Source organism: Prionailurus bengalensis, chromosome C1 (assembly GCF_016509475.1).
Source record: "Prionailurus bengalensis isolate Pbe53 chromosome C1, Fcat_Pben_1.1_paternal_pri, whole genome shotgun sequence".
NCBI lineage: Eukaryota > Metazoa > Chordata > Mammalia > Carnivora > Felidae > Prionailurus > Prionailurus bengalensis.
Genome location: NC_057345.1, coordinates 44,293,227 through 44,315,156, shown reverse-complemented (window position 1 = coordinate 44,315,156; position 21,930 = coordinate 44,293,227). Strand labels below are relative to the sequence as shown.

Here is a 21,930-nt window from a genome sequence, read left to right as displayed (position 1 = left end):
CTCTGGGTGCCAGAACCTGCATTGGCAGCATAGACCTAGAACTGGCCCAGACACAGAGCTCCCCTTGCCTTCTAAGTGTCCCTACATACAGTATTGATGGTACTGAGCCAGTTCAAACACCTCCTCCAGGAAGCCCCCTTTGACTACCCCCTATGTCATTACACTCGCCCCCAGACATACAGAAAATGCATCCCTTTGGTTAAGAATAAGAGTTCTGGGGTTCCTGGGTCCTCCACTAGCTACCTGGCCTTAAGCAAGTTATTTTGCCTCCCTGTGCCTCAGTTTCCTAACCTGTAAAATGAGGATACTCATAGCCAGAACCTCACAACATTGTTCTGAAGATTAAATAGGTTAATGTATTAAAAAAGCATTACAAATAAAGCATCAATATTAGTTCATTCATAGTGACAAAGGTACAACACCAATTAAAATGCTAATAACAGGGGAACTGGCTGTAGGGTATATAGGAACTTTCTGTATGATCTTCTGAGCTACAACTTTTTTTTTTGTAAATCAAAAACTACTCTAGGGGCACCTGGGCGGCTCAGTCAGTTGGAACAACCAACTCTTGATTTCAGCTCAGGTCATGATCTCATGGTTCATGGGATCAAGCCCCGTGTCAGGGCCTGTGCTGATGGTACGGAGCCTGCTTGGGGTTCTCTCCCTCCCTCCCTCTCACTCTCTGCTCCTCCCCCACTTGTGCACTCGCTCCCACTCTCTCTCAAAATAGATAAATAAGCACTTTTTTTAAAAAACTACTCTAAAATAAAAGATATTTAGAGTATGACAAAGCACCCATGTGTCAGAGATCATGATTAGCATGGCACATACCGCTTGAATTCAAATTCTGTTTCTACACCTGCACAAATGGGAGCTCCTGGGGCACAGGGACCATGCTCCAGTTGACTCTGCATACCCGAAACCCAGCGTGGGCCTTGGTCTGGAACAGGCGCAGGTAGTGACAAAGGACCGAATAAACGAAGACAGGAATTGGCCACATTTTCTCCTTAACTCAACGTGCTGGTATCCAGAAAGCCCTGACTCAATCCTTGGCATTTGATGTCCTAGGCACTGATGGTGAGTTTCGGAGCAGGAGTGGAGGCCAAAACACCGTATGCAGCCCCTGCAAGGCTGGGCTGAGGGCTTTGCATCAGTGTAGACAGTTTATTGGGTTTTTTTTAATGTTTATTTATTTTTGAGAGAGAGAAGCGAGTATGAACGGTGGAGGGGCAGAGAGAGAGACACACACAGAATCCAAAGCAGGCTCCAGGCTCTGAGCTGTGAGTACAGAGCCTGACGCGGGGCTCGAACCCACGAACCGCAAGATCATGACCTGAGCCAAAGTTGGACACTTAACTGACTGAGCCACCTAGGTGCCCCAGTATAAACATTTTAAAAAGCAACTAGAGGGGCGCCTGGGTGGCGCAGTCGGTTAAGCGTCCGACTTCAGCCAGGTCACGATCTCGCGGTCCGTGAGTTCGAGCCCCGCGTCAGGCTCTGGGCTGATGGCTCAGAGCCTGGAGCCTGTTTCTGATTCTGTGTCTCCCTCTCTCTCTGCCCCACCCCTGCTCATGCTCTGTCTCTCTCTGTCCCAAAAATAAATAAACGTTGAAAAAAAAAATTTTTTTTTTTTAATTAAAAAAAAAAATAAAAAGCAACTAGAAAACAAAACAAAACAAACTGCAACGTAGCGAACTCCTCATTCTTGGAGGCATGTAAGCGGAAGTTGAATGGCCCAAGTTTCTGACTCAGGCTTTTCCAAGGGACCTTGCCTAGGAAACATTCTACAAGTGACCAATGACCCATAGAGAATGTCCAAGTTCAAAAAGATATGCACCGTTTAAGACTAATGCCTTCCATTCTGCAGATCAGAAAACTGAGGCCCAGAGAAAGAGACTGACCACCCCAAAGTCACACAGCACCCCATGATGCCGCCTCAGCAATGTCCAACTCCAAACCTGGCCGCGGGAACCCACCCCGCAGCACCCAGCAGCAGCCTGGCTCCTAGCCCGTGCCTCTCCCAGAGCCCCTGCAGATGGGCCACTACCTGCTCTGCAAAGGCCCTCAGTCTGTCAAGTCAGGTTCCAGGGCTCTGCACGGCTCACAGGCTGACCAGGTGGGGAGAGGGAGGAGGAGCCCTGCATTGGTGGTGGGCAGACCAGGGGGACCAAGGAGCAGGAGGGGCCACTTACCTGATGGTGTGCTCAAAATAGATATCGTCCATGGAGGCGGTGACGCAGGGGCAGCCAGCGTGCCTCTCGGCTGGCATCAGAAGAAAGCCGTGGGTTAGCATCATCCCCCTGTCACCAGGCCTCTGATCAAATGTCAGGCGGCCAGAGCTAAGGTTGTGCCTCCTTGCCCACACCCACCCTTCTCTAGTTTTCTTCACCTCGCTTACTGCGCCCTGACCCTGCTTATCTATCCAGGTTTTGTCCATCTGGGGTCTCTCCCTTCAGCCAGACTGCAAGTTTCTTGAGGGCAAGGATTTTTGCCTGTCTTGTTCACTGCGGTGCCCCAGCCTGGGAACAGTGCCTGGCTCAGGAGACACTCCATGAGCAGCTGTTGAATGAATGAAAGATCACACGGGGCTATTATAGTTCTCGACCCGCTCAGGTTCCGTACCCCGGTCCAGGACCTTCACCCACCTCTGTTTCCTTGCCCGAGTCATTCTTACTGGCAGGACTGCATTCACTACCTTAGTCCCTCCGGAATCCCTCCCCTGTCCCCAGGGCTGAGTCACGGCTTCTGGTCTGTTCTCCCACAGACCCGATTCTGCCTCTTTCCCAGTGCTGGGGGGCAGGTAGATCACCTATCTGTGCCCCTACTGGACGGTGAGCTCCCTGCGGGTGGGAGAGTACTCAGAGCTCAGTTCAGCTCCACTCAACTCAGCAAGGTGGGCAGCGGTGGCCTTTGCTCAGGGCACTCTCGGGCCAGTCTTGGAGCAGCCACATTTGAAGGTGCAGGGACAGAAGGTGCAGGGACAGAGCTGTGGAGGTCTGGGGGAGCGAGGGCGGGCCCCAGCTGAGCGTGGAGAAATTGGAGGGGGCATCTCAGGCGGCTGGAACAGTACGAGCAAAGGGCAGGACGAGGAAGGAGCACGGCGCTCGGGAGGGCCAGTGACCGCCTCTGATAATGGAGGCCTCCCCTCTGGGTGGTGGGGCCACCGGTGGGAGGACAGTTGCACCAAGCACGGGCTCACCGGACAGGCAGGCCGTGGTGTCAATCCACTTGAGCAGCTGCCCGACGCTCAGCTCGCCGCGCTGGTTGGTGTGGCAAGGCAGCACGAGCTGGCTCATCTGCACCTCGGTGGGGTTCCGGTACCCCTCGCCGCCCGCCATGGCACCGTCGTCTTTCTCTGCGTGCGAGGCTGACTTCCGGGACAGGCGGCTTGAGAACACGGAGGCGAAGCCCTGGGAAGAGGTGGGGACGGGAGGTCAGCTCACCGCAGGATCTCCCGGGTCCGCCCGACCTGAGACCCGACTGCCACAGGGAGAGCAGACGGCGCCCCGGGGACACCTCCCGCCAGACCCCAACTCCAAGAGTGGCCACCACTCTCAGACCCCAGGAGGCTCGCTGGATGCCACTTCCACCCAGTTTCCTCTTGGCCAGCACCCCATGTTCACAGGACCTCGGACCTCAGGGAGGGGGAGGGGAATTCAGTCCTTCTCCCTCCAGCTCATGGGCCAGTTGGCTCAAGGTCTGCCTCAGATTGACCTTCATTCTTGCAAGACTCCCCCTCTCTCTGCAGGGAGGCCTGGTGAGCCCTCTAGTAGTCAAGCCTGGGGATCTGTTGTCAATAAAGTAGTCCAAGAAGCAGCCGCTGTTTCGCCCCCAAAGGGCCCTTCCTCGGGCTCCTTCTTTCTGCAGACGACACCAAAGGCAGCACCCCCGTTGGGTGTCCCCCTGTCCCGAGCACTTGGCTTTATGACTAGGAGCGCTCACGCAGTCCCTGAGCAGCTGTCTGAACCAGGCCAGGGTCGCAGCAGCTTCCAGCTGGAGAAGCAGCCGAGAAAATCCTCAAACTCCTGAACTGAGGTGAAATTTCTGCCCAGGGCCCGGCTTGCCTCATTCCCTGGGCGGAAGGGGTAGACAAGCACCCGGCAGCGGCCTGGATGGGGTGGGCTGGGGAAGGGGGGGCCTCCCGTCTCTCTGGCCCGCTGTCCCTAAGAGGCCGTGAATGAGGCAGGCTGGGGACACCTGCATGTGTGAGAAAAGTGACACAAGGTCCGATTCTCACGGCAATGATAACAGCCGCTGCCAATACTGATGTAGCGCTTACTAAGCGGCAAATACTCTCTTCTGAGCACTTTGCGTGTCCTGATTCCATTTTATGCATGCAAAAAAAAAAAAAAAAGAGCCTGAGGTAGGTTCACTGGTGCCCTCGCTTTACAGGTGATGAAATGGAGGTCCCAGTACGTGGCAAAGTCTGGCTGCGGCACAAGGTCTGGCTGCAAAGCCCAAGGTTCTGCCCCCCACACTACACCGTCTGCTCCTGGGGCTGAGAAGAATCCAGGGCCCTGGCCTGGACTCAGCAGCAACCAGTGCCATGACCCGACGCTGACCCTACCACAGACGCACACGGGGTCAAGGACGGCTCTCGTGCTGGAGTCCGTGCTCCTTGAGTAACCTCCCCCATGAGGCTCCCCTAGCTAATTCAATACGTTCAAAGCATGCCAGGGTGACTCGTTCAAGGTCACTGACCCCCAAGGGGCAGAAGTGGGATTCAAACCAGGCCTGTCTGACCCAGAATAGCTTCTGGGTTCCCAGAGAGGCATCTTGTTCCCGAGAGCCCCTGGGTATGACCAACAGTGCCAGACTCCGAGGAGAGAGAGGAGGGCAGCCCCAGGCCCAGCAGCCTGGGAAGAGGCCTGCAGGGTGCCAGGCTGCCAGGCTTACAGGCTCCTGTCGGCGTCTGGCAGGCCACTGTGGTCCGAGCAGCAGGACCTGTCACCATGGTAACCACTGCCAAGGCATTTCCGGCCTGTTGTGAGGGGGGGGGGGGGGTGGGGGGGGCGGTATGATGTGGCTGCCTTTCTGGGTGTGGGAGATGGCGGAGGGAGGAGGCAGACAGATTCCATTTACCCACACTCTTCCCAAACCCATGCCACAACCAGGGGTTCTGGGCAGAACATTCCAGAAAGAAGTGAAAGAGCAAGTTAGGGAAATGGGGGCGGCAAGACGCAGAGGGTGAGTGGTCAGAAGAAAGGGAGCAGACCATCGGGGGTTTCTGGGCAGTTCCAGGCATACACACGGGGAAGCCCTACACACTATGCCTCTGCTTTACAAACCTGTTTTCACATCTGCCACCTCACTGGATCCTCCCAAGGAAGGCAGAGGGTGAGGCCTGCTGACCCCATTTTACAAAAGACGAAAGTGAGGACGGAAAAAGCCCTAGACCAGCGGTCCGGACACCTGAGTTCCAGTCCTCCCTCTGCTTCTCACCTGTTCGGTCTCCACTCCCACCAGCCTCCTATTTCCTATTCTATGAAAAAGAGTCCCTGCCCTCCCATTGAACTGTACATGCCTGGAGGCAGGATCTTGGCCTTGTTCAATCATTCATTCATTCACCAAGCATTTCTCCTTTACCCTGGACCTAACATTGAGAGAACAAAGATAAACTGGTCCATTCCCTTTGAGCAGTTCCTGCTTAGTGCTTACGCTTAGCAGGTCCCGGCATACAGTAGGCCCTCACCAAAGGTTTGTGGAGGGACGATCAGAGGCAGACTTGAGTTCAAATCCTAGCCCTGTCCCTCTGGTGCTATGTGATTCCGGATTAAGTCCCCTCCCCTTCTGAACCTCATCTGTGACTCGCTGGGCAGGCAGAGGCAGGGGAAGATTGCCAATCCCTAAGGTACCCCCGGTTCTGGTTTCAGGATTCCGGACTCTAACCCCACAGGGTTCTAGCATGTCCAGCTGACATTTCCACTGAAATGGAAGCTGAGAAGTCCTGTCACCCTGTCAGACAGGAAACAGCGTGATCTTCTGAGCAGGGCTGAGCTCCCAGGCAAACTGAGGGCCAAGACCTGCTGTGGCTGTCCCCCTGTCTCTTCAAAGAGAGGGGTCCAGAGCCCCTGGGCTGGAGCACGAGTAGAAGGGACAGAGTAGCACTGGAGGGCCCAGGCACAGCCTCTCAGACTCCAACTCCTTCTTTGGCTCTAAGGCAGTCTGCCCACACCATGGCAGGCCAGGCTGGCCCTCCTCCTATCCCAAGGTGGGCAGGCAGCCAGCCTGGGTGACAGGGGCGTGTGCAGCCCAGACAAGCTCTGGCCAATGGGGCCCCAGAGCCAGGCCACTCCTCCCAGGGCCAGTCACGGGAGAGCAGAGGCCCTGGATGGAGTCAGGGACTGCAGCAGCCAGGCAGACTGAGCCAAGACAGCTGACAGGGAGGGCAGAGCCTGCTACGAAGGTGGAGAGGGCACCCGGGGGTCAGAGATGTACCCTCTCAGATGGCAGATGTGCCTGCGGCTGGCCCAGACCACAGCAGACCTGGCCAGATTTGGTCATCCCAGACTAGGTCTCAGCTGGCTACACCATGGGCTCTGCGTCCCTCCTCCCGGGCCACAGGAGGCATCCCGTGTCACAGACCTGCTGCGTCAGAGCAGGAGAGGCCACTTTGCCCAATCCCTTCACAGCTGAGGAGACTGACACACACAGAGGGACAGGCTGGTCCGGGGTCATAGAGCTGAGGAGCCAGGATGAGCCCCCCCGGGCCAGGGCTCCTTCTAGACGATCTGACAACAACCCCACACAAACAGACGACCTCGATGTCCTCTCTCTCCTAAGTACCAAGTCCCAGTGACCTGCCTTCCCTAAACTCTCAGGCTCCCCCCTCTGCCCTGACAGCTCAGGCCCTGGCTAGGCACTGCCCGCTCACTAGACTGTCTCCACAGCCTGTCCCCAGGCCTCCAGTCTCTCCACCTCCTTCTAGCTTCCACAAGCACCAGCAGGATCTCCCCAAACAGCAAATCCACCAACACGACAACCATAATTTTCTGTACCCTGTCTTGCAGGACCACTAGGTCTGGCCTTTACAGCCCCACCCACCCATGCACCCCCCCCCCATCCCCCACATACTGTGGGACTTCATTCTGTCCCTTAGGACCACACAGACCTCTCTGAAGAGCAAGCCAGACCAGACACCTCCCCTGCTCAAGACTCCTCAATGGCTCCCTACTGCTCTCAGGATAAAGCTCCTGCCAGGGCCCCAGCAGCTGCTCTCCCAAGGTCTAGACCACATGCCATTCCTCAGAGCACCACTCTTACCCAGTTCCTTTCCCCACCATGTGGGTGCTGCTTCTGCCTAGGATCCCTTTATCTGCCCTGTGTGCCAGGTAAGCTCTTCCTCCTCCCTCTTCAAGCCCCCACCACCTCTTCCGCAAAGAAAGCTGGGGCCTCCCTGGCCCCACAGCCTCGTCTGTCTCCATCACAGCCCCAACCAAACTGTGTAGTCACTGTTTTGACAGCCACCCCCCTCATCAGATAGGCATTCCCTTGGGACAGGGACAGACTCAGTCCTACCACAGAGCAGGTGCCGAATAAAACCTACAGAAGAGGAAAAGGAAGGAAAACCCTGGTGACAGGGCGGTCCCAGAGCTGAGATGTGAAGACAGGATGGTTTAAGGGGCAGAAAGGACACGAAGGGGGAACAGAACAACAGTGGCTCAGTGGGTGGAGTCAGAGGGAGAGGGGCCAAGGAGTCTCTGGAAACCGGGGAAAAACTCCCAGAGAGGGTTGTGACTTACAGTGATGAGGCAGGAAACAAGACCAGTGAGGGAGATCTTAGTGCCTTCAGGAACCATCCGGAACAGGCCTAGAGCAGAGGAGACCCACCTATCCTGGCAGGGAAGAGCAGGCTTGTGTGACCTCTCAACCGACCCACCATGACACGAGACTGTACACAGGCCACCGGGGTCCGTCTGGCCTGAGTTCAAGTCTGATTCCACAACTAACTCATGTGACCTTGGGCAAGCTGCCCAACCTCCGTGGGCCTCAGTTTCCTCGGCTGGAAGAATGGGATTATAACATGCACTTCATTGGTACGTATGTCATTGTGGGGATGAAATGAAACGAGATTAAGTGTTTAAGGCTCCTACCACACCCCCACCCCCACCCCCGCCCCCGTTATGACCAACATTTATTGAGCACTTACTGTTAGCATTATAAAGCTGAGTTGGGGCTTTCCACAGAAACAGAGCTGGGAGAGACCCAAACATAGTTCACACTGACTGTTTACCTAGTACTTTCTCGTCTGAGTTCACCAGAACATCAGGGCAACCCTGTGAGGGGTTGTTAGCCCCTTTGAGAGGTTTGGTGAGAATTCAAAAAGCCAGTGACAGCGGAACAGACATTCAGGCCTGTGTAGGAGACTGCAAAGCCCATGTTCCTCCCTCTCCACTTCCTGAGGGGGTGGGGACCAGAAGGCAGGCCCCAGGGGGGCAGGGAGAAGCAGCCTTTGGCCCACCCTAGGAGCCACCGGCCAGGCCTCATGAAAGGCCTGATTGTCTGAGCCAGGCCACTCCGAGCAGTGTGAGGAAGCCATCCAAACTAGACGCCCTGTCTGCACAAAGCGGGAATCCAGCCTCCCAGAGAAACAGGGTGGCCTCCTGGAGGTTTCCCACTAGCAAAGCGGCAACATTTGTCAACATCCTAAATTCCGCCTCGGGCCTATTCCCCCATCTTCCTCCCAAAAAAGGCTCTGAGGCAGCCTGCACATGCACAGCACACAGACCCCACAGGCACCCAGAGCTGAAATGCAAACAAAGCTACGGAACCAAATAAGGGAAGAGAGGATTATGTTAGAAATCCAGCTGCACAAAGATGCCGCCAGAGAGAATTGCATTTCACCTTGAGATTCCCCGGCAGACATAAAAAGGCGAAAAGGGGTAGCAGTGGGTACCAAACTCATAGAGTTAAAAGCAGAGAGCTCCCATCCACGAAACCAGCTTCAGGGCCGGGAGGAGGACACCAGGGGGCTGTCCCGTCGGCTTCTGATTGTCATATAACGTGAGATCATATCTTCATTCTATAGGATAAAACAATGGTCCCCAGTGCCCTCTACAAACATCCTCATTCTGCCTCTGGCCACAGGCTGTGTTGGCACTTGACATTTTTTCGCGATTATGGGGTGGGAAAGGTAGAACATGAGACCAACATTTTGCATTAAGCGTCTCCTATACCAGCCCCTTGCTTAACATTTACTGAACACCTGCTGTGCATCATGTTCTATGCTGAGAAATTTCATATGTGTTATCTCAGTAATTGTTACATCTGCCCCGTGAGGCATTGTTGTGCTACCCATTTTACTGATGAGCAAACTCAGATACCTTGTTTCTGAGCCAGCCGAAGTCCACTTACATCTCTACAGAATTCTACAGATTTTCAAGGGCCTGGGAGACGGGGAAGATGGAAGAGATTCTTCCAGTCTGACACTCAGCGAGAGGAAGCAAATGACTCCAAACATGCAACCAGTCAGTGACCAAAAAGAGTAGAGGCCAGGACCCTGAGTCTCCATCCAGAGCCCAGAGTCTGGCACAGGCTCATCAGGCACTGGGCTTCCCCCTTCTTCTGACAGCCAGCTCTTATGCTCTCCCAGCATGAAAGAGGGGGATGGGAGGGCCACCAACCTTCTAATCCTGCCCTACACCCCCACTCTGATGAGGAAGGGAGGTGGGGTATGGGGTACAATTGAAACTCTGAGCTAAGGACAAGCTTTCCTCAGGGTAGCCCCATCCTTCCAGAAGTAGAGCTTCATGGGACATGGGACAAAACTGAACATCAGTGGAACTTTTATCAGTTCCTCATCCCCAGAAGACCTTGGGTGATTATTTTACCTCTCCACGTGTCAGTTTCCTCATCTGCCTAATGGGGATAATAAAAGAACCTGAAGTTATAGTGAGGATTATAAGACAGTGAGCCCACTAGAATGGCTATAACCAAAATCATGGACAGTAACAAGTGTTGGCAAGGATGTGGAGAAAACAGAACCCCTGCCCACTGCTGGGGGGAATATAAAATGTTTGACCCACCATAGAAAACGGTTTGGCAGGTCCTCAAAAAGCTGAGCATAGAAACACCACATAACTTTGCCATTCCATTCCGAGGTATATACCCAACGGCACTGAAAACAAGGCCTCAAACAAATACACATACACACATGTTCATAGCAGCACTATTCATAACAGCCAAGAGGTGGAAAGCATCCAAATGTCCGTCAATGGATAAATGGATAGACAAATTGTGGTATATCCATATAACACAGCATTAGTCAGCTGTGATCGATACATAAGGAATGATCGATACATAAAACGTGGATGAATTTCAAAGCCTCATGCTAAGTGAAACAAGCCAGATGCAAAAAGTCACACAGTGAATGGTTCCATTTATATGAAGTCCCCAGTACAGATAAGCCCATGGAGACAGAAAGCAGATTGGTGGTCACCAGGGTACTCCTGTCCCCAGAAGGAAAGGGAGAAACTTCTTAAAAGTTAAGGGCTTCACTTTGAAGTGATGGAAAGGTTGGAACTAGATAGAGGTAGTGGGTATACTAAGTTCCACTGCACTGTACTTGAAAATGGTTGGGGTGCCTGGGTGGCTCAGTCGGTTAAGTGGCCAACTTCGGCTCAGGTCATGATCTCATGGCCCGTGAGTTCGAGCCCCGCGTCAGACTCTTTGCTAACAGCTCAAAACCTGGAACCTGTTTCAGATTCTGTGTCTCCCTCTCTCTGACCCTCCCCTGTTCATGCTCTGTCTCTCCCTATCTTAAAAATAAAACATTAAAAAAAAAAAAAAAGAAAATGGTTAATTACGTTATGTGTATTTCACCTTGATAAATTAATATTATTTTTTAACTCTTAAGAGTAACCATTTTAGACAAATAATAGGGAAGTCTGCTAATTTAACTTAAATTAAATATAAAATGTCAAATGCATTTTTTAAAAAAGATACTGGAAGCAAGAGTGTTTAGCATGGTAAAAATGTTAGGTTTCATGATTAGCTGTCTAGGTCTCAGTTTGCTCATCTGTCAGGTGGGACATTAACTAGATAGTCTCCAAGACTCTTTTCAACCATGAAGGGTTTGGCATACAGGAAGAACTCCTTACCAAGGCCCATGAGGCCCCGCAGAGGGGCTTGCCACACCTCCCACCACAGGGCCTTTGCTTATGCCGGTCCCTCTCTCTAGAGTGCTCTTCACCTCTGCAAAACCTACTCACCCCCCGTGTCCATCACCTCTTCCCCACTCTCATGATCCTGGCACCACGTACCTCCCCTCTCTAATACTCTCCACTCCAACAACATTCAGTGCACCGTGGGAGTATTTGGGTGTCCTAGACCAGGCAGGAGCCCTGTCTTTCTCCTCCTGGAGTCCACAGGGCCCAGCACAGCACCTGGCTCACTGTGGACCAAGTGAATGAGTTTGTTCAGTGGGTCCCCAACCTCCACTAGTGTCACCCCATGTAGACACTCACCCCAGGGAGAATGCCGGCCATGAGGTCAGGTGAGGTTCCCCACTAGAGACCCCACTCCCACTCCTGCACCCTCACCCCATTCTAGAACAGAGAGCCTAAACACCACCTGCTTCCCTCCACCCCCAAGGGTAAAAATAACCTTGTCTGAAATCTGACACCTACCCTCAGCCAGGTCATCTTGAAAACTCCCCCTGTCCCACTGAGAAGCCTGCCAGGGGCCAGACGGGTGAGGAGGGCATTTTCTGAATGCTTTCCCATTCATACCTCATATTTGAGGCATTGTCCCTGGGAAGGTACACAGGGGACCCGAGCCTGGAGAAGTCCCAAGTCCTGTCCAAGGTCCCCCAGCTCTGAAGCACAGAGTGCTGGCCTCTAGCCTCCATCTATACCACAGCCCCTTCGTCCACTGTGAGGGTGAGAAGGGCTTTGGAGATGGATTACAAACTGCTTGCTTGTGTGGACGGGGAAACAGGCATGGGCGGCTCTCTGTCCAAAGGCCTTCAGAGTCAGGCAGACCTTGGGTAAGCTACTGAGAAATTGTTTCCTCCTTGGGGGGAAGAAAAAAACCAAATACCCCCACCCCATCTGCATCCAAGAGTAGTGTGAGAATTAAGGGAGGTCCCCAAACCAAAGGCACCCGGCTAACTGTGAAGTGCTGTGCACATGTGAGGGGGCAGTTGGCTGTCAGCGGCCTTGGTTTCTCACTTTGGGGAAACGGAACCATGGGGAGCAGAGACAGCGTGGGACAGTGGGTTCCGGAGGTGGGCAGACTACACGTGAATCCCAGACCTGCCCTCAGAAGCACAGGGGCCCCAGGCAACTTGCTTCCCCTCCTTCCGGTTCAAGGGCAAGGCACCCCCACGCACCCCTCCCTCTCTGTAAAGGAGTACTTTGCAGCCTGTCCTGAGGTGGAAAGGAGGGAGCAGATGGCAGGTGCTTGGTAAATGGTGGTGGTTCGCTTCTTGTGAGTCGGAGGGGGGCCTGCCAGAGTGGGCCCCATCCTCCCGGAGCCAAGGTCTAGATGGCAAGTCGCAGGGAACAAGGGGATACACTGAGGGAGCTTGTGTGGAAGCTGGAGGACGAGGGACTGGCTGCGTGTGGCCCCCCTGCAAGCACCCTCACGCCCACCCCTCTATACTGTCTGGGCCCTGCCCTGGCAGTGTGCCCCCTGTCGAAGGACCCATGGCCTGGGAGCACAGTTTTTCATTTCTCTGGCCCCACCTTCCTCATTTATAAAATTGCAGAGGAGACTGAGAGCAGTCACCCCCCCCCACCGTCTTTTTTTAGAATTTCTTTCAATTTTTATTTATTTTTGAGAGACAGAGAGAGCACAAGCAGGGAGGGGCAGAGAGAGAGGGAGACACAGAATCCAAAGCAGACTCCAGGCTCCGAGCTATCAGCACGGAGCCCGACGCGGGGCTCGAACCCACAAACCAGGAGATCACTGCCTGAGCCGAAAACCAATGCTCAACTGACTGAGCCACCCAGGAGCCTCTCCCACCTTCTTTAAATATTTACCATATGCCAGGTACTGTGCTGTATGCACCATCTCATTTCATCATCACACACAGCTCTGTTATCCACTGTTGCTCTCTCCATCTTGCAGATGGGAAAATAGAGGCTCGGTGAGGGCAGAGTTGGGGCTGGAACTCAAGTCTGTTTGACTCAAAGGCCGAGGCTGCTCGGCCACTCTCGTCTTACTGCTGCATCCCGCACGTTTGTGCCACAGTCGAGGGCCCTTCCAGGACGGACACACACACACACACACACACACGCACGCGCGCGCGTGCTCTCCTCCCCTCACTGTAGGCAACAGCGATGGTAATCACTACCCATTCCCCCTGCCCTGTCTGGGGTCAAGGCACTTGTCCCACAGATGCTCAAGGCCCAGCAGCCTGTGAGGGAGGGAGGTGGCCACCACCGGTGAGGAACCCGCAAGCTCTCAGAGCTGAACACTGTACTCTGTGAATCCTCAGATCTCAGGACACTTGGTGTCGGCTCGACTACCTCTCTCGGGTCCAAGAGTCTCAGCTACCGCACGTCTCGGTGGGGGTCCAGCATGAGCTTGCTCACTCGCAGAGACGGGGGGCTCACTCCTTTCTGACATACACCCTTCCACTGAGGAGTGGGCCTGCCTGTCGGAGCTCTTCTGTGCCCCCCACACCACTCACTGCTGCTTCCCTGACGCTCCCCGCCTTGGGGCTGTTTGCTACCCCCTTCCGCCTACCTCCAGTAAACCCTGGAAAGAGGTAGGAGGGATCTGAACACAGGCAATCTGACCCCCAGCGCGACCGGCCCCACTGTGTGGCCCTTCGGGGGAGACGAGTCTGATAGTAGCCAGCCAGGAGCCCACATTCACGGGCAACACCCCCATGCTGGAGCCCGTGGCAGTGAGGTGGGCTCTGTGGGGACTATGAGAGAAAGCCCAGCCTCTCCCCTCATCACAGCCCTGCCTGTGCTCCCTGACAGAGAGCCAAAACTGCCACCAGACCTGCCTCTGGTCACCATGGCAACAGGCACCCAAGATCCTGCGAGCAAGCCCTTTCACCTGACCCCAAGCCCCTCCAGGATGGCAAAGGGGAGAGGGAGAAAGAGCCAGAAGGGAGAAGTGGGGAGAAGAGAGATTAAAGAGAGAGAAGGAGGAAAAGGTGGTAAGAGAGAGAGAGAGAGAATAGGAAACCACGGGGTCACAGCACAGAGGCTGGGAGGGAAGAGAGCAGCAAGGAGAAGCAAGGAGACAGATAGAGGCACTCAGCAGAGGGAGAAGTAAAGAGGCAGGAAGGCGCCCCCTCCCAACTCCCCTGCTGCACACATTCCTCAGGCCTCAGCTGCTCTCAGCCCTGCTGGAGGTATTCTGGCCCCGGGCTGGGACTTCCCAGCCCAGGAAGCTGGCAGCCCAAGGCCCCTCTGAGGCCCCAGCTCCTTCTCCAGCCCCTGCGGGCCCCTCGTGCAAGGGATGGGGTCCTGTCCTCCCCAGCAGGTGGGGCCCCTTCCCCCACCCTCAGCAGGAGGCCCCCCAGTGCTCCCCAGTTCTCCTGCCTGCCCCAGGCCTACCTTTCACACAGCACACCAACGTTTTCTTCCCTACAGTGTTCAAGAAACCATCCCTAAGCAGAGTGAGTGGCCTGAGTGAGAGGCTGACGTTATCTATGGACGCGTTCCTTACACCGGCAAGGCATGAACCAGGCCTCAGAACAGGCCTAGCAAAGGAACACCAACCTCAAGGGGCTGCTTCTAAGGCCCCGAGTCGCCAGGCTGAAGGGGTAGAGACCCAGAGCTGGGCCTGGACTCTGGCAGAGGCTGCTGTGCTGAACAGGTGCACCAATGGTTCTCTCCAGGCACTCACCACACTCCAGAACCTTCCCTCAGCCCCAAGTTCTCCAGCTGCAAGATGGCCTTCTCATACCTGTCCCCACATGCCCTACACTGTCTCAGAGGAATTCGAGAAAGGTTTGTTGAGGAAACAATGAGCAGGACAGAGAGAAGGAAACAAACAAGGGGCTAGCGGGAGGGCCGGAGCAAGGTCCAGTGGACAGAAGCTGTTAGAACCCTGGCCCCTCCTCAGTCTCCCTGGATAACCTTAAGCCATTTACTTCGAGCCACAGGAATAGACACATTCTGTGCATTTTGCGTTTGCACAGACCCAGAACATTGTAAATGCTCAATAAAAATGTGGAAATGTGTTAAATTAAACCTGGAGGTATCTCCAATGGAGTGTCACATTTGCCTGGTCCGTTCAACATTTGACCAAACGGCTGTAACGAAGACAAACCCAGTCACAGATGGCCACCTAAAAGGCTGTAACATATAAACATAAAACCAAGCAGATGAAATGAACGAGATCCGTGGTATCTGCCTGCATTTAAGTTTTTCTGTCGCTCTTTATGTGGCTGCTGGGGTGGCTCTAGCTTGATGGCCGTGTCCTCACGATTTCATCCGTCTACAACAGTGACAATTGCTGCTGAAGGCCTCTGCTGTGGTGACGGCGGGGGGTGGGGATGTGTTTAGGGCAGGGGAGTCTGTGACAGGAAGGAGGCAGCCTCCAGCGGAGTGAGACCCAGCCCTGGGAGGGGGAGTCCAGGGGAGGGGTGGCATGGGAGGACAACCAGGCAGGAGAGGGACAGCAAGGAGGCTGTATTACATGTGGCCGGCTGACGGGCTTCAGGCTACAAATCTGAGGGCTGGCCAGGTCAGAAGATAGGAGGGTCTCAGTAAAATACAAAACTAAGACCAGGGACACCCAGCTGGCTCAGCTGGTAGAGCATGTGACTCTTGATCTTGGAGTCATGACTTTGAGCCCCACATTGGGTATAGAGATTACTTAAAAAATAAAATCTAAACACACACACGCACACACACACACACACACACACACACACACACACGACCAAACAGGGGTGCACAAGGTTAGAAAGAGGCCAATTCTGGCTGCGGATCAACGTCAATCTTTTTTAAAACTCCCATTCATCCCTTCAAGATGCTGGGAATACAACATTAAACATGTTCTCTAGCGGAAAGACAATAAACAAGCAAAGGAACATGATCATTTTAGAGACTAAAAAGTACTAAAAGAAACAATGGATGAGATGAAGACAGAAAGGGGTGGATGAGGAGATCCAATTTGAGCTAGGTACTCAAGGAGGCTTCGTGGCCCAGATCCGAATGAATGACGAGCCGGAGCGATCATGCAAGGCTCTGGAGGCACAGCGTTCCAAGCAGGGGAACAGAGGGTGCAAAGATCCCAAGGAAGAACAGGGACAAGCTTGGTTGCCAGAGGAACAGCAGGGTGGCCAGTCTCAGCGAGGCCCAGTCCTCTGGCCATTCCTACCCCGGGACCAGATACCAGTGCTGCCATCTTGGATTCCCAAGGCCAGCCCATCCACCAGCTGAATACCACCAAGTAACCTCCACCAACACCCAGCCAAGCCCTGCCCAAATTCCTGACCCACAAAATCTCAAGATGCAATAAAACGGGTCTCGTTTGAAGCCACTAGGTGTGGGGGTAGTTTGCCACACAGCCACAGTAAGTAGGACAGACATCATCCAAGGAGAGAGCAAGGACAGAGCTATTTAGAAGTCGGTGGGAGGGAGCAGCGTGCAGAGGGGACCACAGGGACCCTGGGTGAGCTGCAAAGACACCAGGAGAGGGTGGGTCTCCAGGGGGGGTGCCTCTTGGTGCGGGGTGCTGAGCTGTCCCAGCAGGTGAGCAGAGAAGCTATAAGGGGGCAGAGGAAGGGCGAGGACAGGAGTCACGGACTAGGGACAGGATGAGAGGTAGAGAAGTGGAAACAGGGACCACAGAAAACTCTTGCAGAGGTTTTTCTAGGACAGGGGAGCAAAGAAACCAGAAAGTAGTTGGAAGGGGAGGGACATGGGTAGAGGGGAGGGATCTTGTTTGGCTTAGAGGCTAGGAGGTACTGGGGTCTCATCTGGATGCTGATGGGACACAGCCAGGAGGAGAGGGATTTCTCTGAGCCAATGAGCTGCTAACAGACAGGCTGTCCAAGAATTGCCCTCTCAGGAGCTTGAAGATCCCATTTTAGAAATCTATGGCTGCCATCTATTGTGTCCCTACTGTGTGCCAGGCCTAGTCCTTGTGGGTCCTTGAATCTCCACTCCGCTCTGAAGCAGGAGTCCTCATTCATAGTTGAGGAAAAGGAAACTCGGGGAATATGGAAAGATCCACCCAAGGACACATGGCCAGTAAAAGGCAGAGGGGAGAGGAACCTGGCTGGCTCTGCGGGTAGAACATGCAAGTCTCTATCTGTCCCTCCCTGCTCTCTCTCTCTCTCTCTCTCACTCACTCTCTCTCTCTCAAATAAGTAAACATTAAAAAAAATTTTTTTTAAGGCAGAGGGGAGGGGCACCTGGGTGGCTTGGTCCGTTGAGCATCCAACTCTTTTTTTTTTTAAGTTTATTTATTTATTTTGAGAGAGAGAGAGAACAAGCAGGGGAAGGGCAGAGAGAGAGAGAGAGAGAGAGAGAGGGATAATCCCGAGTAGGCTCACGCTGCCAGCTCAGAGCCCAACTCAGGGCTCAAACTCATGAACATGAGATCATGACCTGAGCCAAAACCAAGAGTCAGATACTTAACTGACTGAGCAACTCTTGATTTCAGCTCAGGTCATAATCCCAGGGTCATGAGATGGAGCCCCGAATCAGACTCTGTCTGCACTGAGTGTGGAGGCTGCTTAAGATGCTCTCTCTCTCTCTCTCTCTCTCTCTCTCTGCCCCTCCCTCCCACTGGCGGGCTGTCAATAAAATAAAAAAATAGGGGCACCTGGGTGGCTCAGCCGGTTGAGCATCTGACTCTTGGTTTCAGCTTAGGTCATGATCTGACTGTTTGTGGGTTCGAGCCCCACACTGGCATTGACAGTACAGAGCCTGCTTGGGATTCTCTCTTTCGCTCTCTGCCCCTCCCCCGCTCACTCTCTTTCTCTCTCTCAAAAAAAATAAATAAACATTTAAGATACCAAACGTTAATATCTTAAATAAACGTAACTTCATTTCATTTAAAAAATTTTTAAAGGCAGAGGGGAGAGTGGCTTGGGTTCTTGTGACTCCAGAGCCCAGCAGGGGTGCCGCAGGGGGCGTGGCCAGCCCTGGAGGCAGATTACCTCACACAGCCCGTGGGACTTCCGAGACAAAGCCTGGCACTTTGGAGAAATTCCATGGATTGCCTTTTGGGTGATACGGAGAAAGAGCTGAAGGTGGGGTGGTCTCTGACCAGTCCGTCTCCCTGAGCTGTAGGGACCTCAGCACCCCAACCACCATCATCACCCTCACAGTGGCCCATCCAGAAGGCGTAGCGGGCTCAGAAGTCCCTCTCAGTCTCCTGTTTGCCTTGCTGAGAATCAGTTTGCACAATGAAACACACCTTCTCTTAGTCTTAAGCAAGATGGGTGGGGATCAGGTAAACTCAGAGTCCCAGGAGGCCCTGGGGTGCGGAGTGGGGGTGCTGGGAGCAATGCTGGGCTTGCCCCTTTCTTTGCCCCAAACTCACTTAGTCTTTGGGCCCCTTCCTCTCTCCAGCCCCCCTCCCCCACGCCCCCCACCGCCCCCAAAGCCTCAATCTTAAAACTCGGCTCCTCTGTGTCAAGGCCAGCATGGTGCTAACCTGCTTGGCACAAAGCAGCCTCAAGTGACCGGGACCACGACTACCCCACAGTCCCAAGTTACAGACGTGGAAATGAACGCTAAGAAAGAAGTAGCCGCTAGCCTCTAGCCCAGAACCAGCCAGAGTCTTGGGACTCCAGACCACTTATCTGTCCCTGCCCCCACACACCCACAGTTCACAGCGGGTAGTATCCCCAGAGAAGGACAGGAGCTGGGTCTCTCCATACCCTCCCTAAGGGACCAAACGGAAATGGAGACCCACCTGGTTCAGCTCAGCCCTGGAGAGTGCTGGAAGCCTGAGGCTGCTTTAGGAAGGCCTAAGGGCCGCTCCCTTCCTGACCTCTGACTACTTCCTGGGCTTGGGAATGGGACACACCTGGCAGGGCCACACCCCGGGGGCAGATCGCAGCCTGTTCTAGAGGTCACCAAAAGGAGTGGAGAGGCCCGGGGTTCAGCGTCACCACCGCTCCCCCCACCCCCACCCCGGGCAGCTCGAGGCCCATCCCTCAGGAGGGATGGGCCTCTCGGGGCCACAGCAGAGAAGCTGCTGCGGCCAGCGGCCGACCCGCTGGGCTTCTGAACAGCCAGACAGGACAAGGCATGCACGGCGCTTCCCAGTCTATGAAGTGGGTGCACCCAGGAGAAGATAAGAGACTCCTTGAACTCGGGGCCAGGTCCCATGGCTCCCTGGTGTCCCAGTGATGGACAAATACAAATTGTATATATTTAGATCCCACAACGTGATGCTGTGATACACGTACCCACCGTGAAACGAGGACCACAATCAAGCTAACACATGTCACCTCACAGTCACCCTTGCGGATAAGGACGCTTGAGATTTACTCTCTCGGCAGATTTCAAGTCTGTGATACATGGTTAACGGTAGTCCCCGTGCCGTTGCACGAGGTCTCCAGAACTTACTCTTCTTATAACTAAAAGTGTGGGCCTTTTGACCAACATCTCCCCTTCTCCCCCACCCTCCCCAACGATAATTTTTTGAGTACCTGCCATGTTCTAGGCCTTTATATACATTATACAATGGCTTTGTATCCATACCACCGTGTAACCCTCGCCAAAACTCTGTGAGGGACGATTATCCCTCTTGTATAAGAAAGGAAACCGAGACCCGGGCTGTCTGAAGGACTTGCCTAAGGGCACTCTGCCCTCGGTGCTGGAGCTGGGCTTTTGCTTTTTTTTTTAACCACCAAAGCCACCTCTCCAAAAGAGATGCTTCATGCTTCATGTCTACTGACATTAATTAATTAATGTCTGATGTGCTGAGGGCAAATTATTATTACTGAAGGAGCCCCCAGGCAGGATATACGTATCACATGGGCAAGGGGGCCAGAGAGAGACTCCTCAAGGGCTCACTGCCAAATTCTCCCACCATTGCTAATGGAACAAGTTCTTTCCCACATCTCACGCACGGATGCCTCTGCCTGGACCGGGCTTCCTGACCTGAAAAGGCCCCCAAGGCCATGCTAACCCATCACTTCCCCCAGGGAGCCTGCCCTGCCCCCACTCGGCTGGTAAAGGGCCACCTCTGGGCTTCCCTCTGTCACAGCCTGGCCACGCTCTGCTGTCATCAGTGGTGTGTCCCTCCCTCTGTCTCCCCATCGGCCTGCGGGCACCTAAGGACAGGTCCAGTCTGACTCATCCCAGTGTCCCCAAAGTGCCAGGCTCTGGTCCTTTCCATCACTGCCCTGATGCCACCTCCCGCACACAAGGAGCCTGCTCCTGGAGAATGGCAGGAGCTCGCAGGTCTGCGGCCAGGGGAGCTGGCAGAGCACCCAGCCGACAGCACCATCTGTCCCTGGAGACACAGGACAGGGCAGGCACGAGGCAGAGGTGTCAGTTTCTCCGCTCGGCCAGGTCGGCCCAGGGCAAGGAGAACAGCCATGGCACCCGGGCCCCTGCCCAGCTGTAACTTGGGCTCAGACAAGACTTTGAATTCTCTAACTAGCTCCGAGTGGCTCAGGGCTAGAGCCTTGGTCTTCTTATATGTCACACCAGACGAATACCACTAGCCCAGCAGAGCTACTGAGACGTTAAACTGTGTCTGACACGTGGCAGGTACCCAACGACGAGTTAGTTTGTACCACCTCGTCCAGCCAACTGACCCTGGCTTTGAAACACTAAGGGAACTGAAGTCCAGTAGAGATGAAAAGAGAAGGACCAACGTTTACCACGGCCGGTTGTGTGCCAAGCTCCGAACTCCTCCCAACTCTTTAATCTTGCCAACGATCTAGCAAGATCGACAGGAACAGACCTGGTTCACGGATGAGGAAGTGAAGGCCTACAGGGTGAAGACAGTCAGTGTCCCTAAAGTGAGCTCTCCAGACTCGTGAGCAGCTGTCCAGACATGCTGGCGATACTCGGCCCGGCCTGGACCAGACACAGGTCCCCAGACCCTGGTGTGTGTGAGGTGGAGGCAGGTGATCAGCCCCAAATCTGCATTTGCCAGTGCGTGAAGCTCGGCTGCGATGGGGTGGGTCTGAGTGTGACAGTGAGGCCACTTTCTGGACGCACAGAGTTTCCAGATGTCGCCCTGGCCAGGAGAGGGGCTGGAAGAGGGGTGTCTCGGCCCGGCAGGTAGGGATGCCAAGTCTCGCGCCAGCCGTACGGGCCCAGGTACAGCATCTCCCTTCTCCGTGCCTTGTCTGTACCAGCGTGCCGGGCCTATCGCCACCTTCCTATTGTGGGCGGTCAGGGTGTGGATGGGAAGGTGGCTAGGACCTTCATGGCGCTGGCCAGACAGAGAGGAGCCATGATGATGTGTTTCCCTAGGTCTCTGAGCTTCTCTGAGCACAGTGTGCAGGGACTATGTACCTTGGCACTAAGTCTGGGACCAGCACGTCCCCAAGGACCACACAGGCTAGCGGGCAGGACGATACGACTGCCAGCACTCCAAACCCCAAACCCTGCCTATAAGGGCCGGACCCCCGGCCTGCAGCACATCACACCCTTACCTCGGTCCCTTCCACGCTCACTCCTGTCCAAGCCACACCGGCCTCCACTCGGTAGCTCAGATGCGCCGAGCCCCCTCACACCATGGAGCCTGCAACTAACTGAATGCTGTTCCCTCTGCCCGGAATGCTCTTCCAGCTCTTCCTCTGGCCGTCTCCTCAACTGCTAGGTTTCTGCCTCGTTGTCGCCAGCTCAGAGAGCCCTCCCCTGAACCTCTCTCATTACTCTTGCCCAGCTCCCAGTTCTCCAACAATCTGGGCTTAATCTCAGCAGTGCCACTTAAGAGCCGTGTAATCCCAGGCAGACGACTCGACGCTTTCTCACTGTGTCTCCACACAGCAGCCTGGGTTCATCACAGAGTACTCAGTACCGGCCACGTGCT

General features: G+C 54.5%; 1 protein-coding gene across 2 annotated transcripts in view; it reads right to left on the bottom strand.

Annotated features, from left to right (window-relative positions):
* Positions 1-21,930, bottom strand: part of ACOT11 (acyl-CoA thioesterase 11) — a 53,435-nt gene that overhangs the window by 21,640 nt on the left and 9,865 nt on the right. For both annotated transcript variants that reach the window (XM_043575072.1, XM_043575071.1), the window contains exons 2-3: positions 3,200-3,410; positions 2,193-2,262 (exon numbers count right to left, since the gene is read on the bottom strand). In XM_043575072.1, coding sequence (XP_043431007.1) covers positions 2,193-2,262; positions 3,200-3,338 — 209 coding nt within the window. In that variant the 5' untranslated portion in view covers positions 3,339-3,410. The remainder of the gene's footprint in view (positions 1-2,192; positions 2,263-3,199; positions 3,411-21,930) is intronic.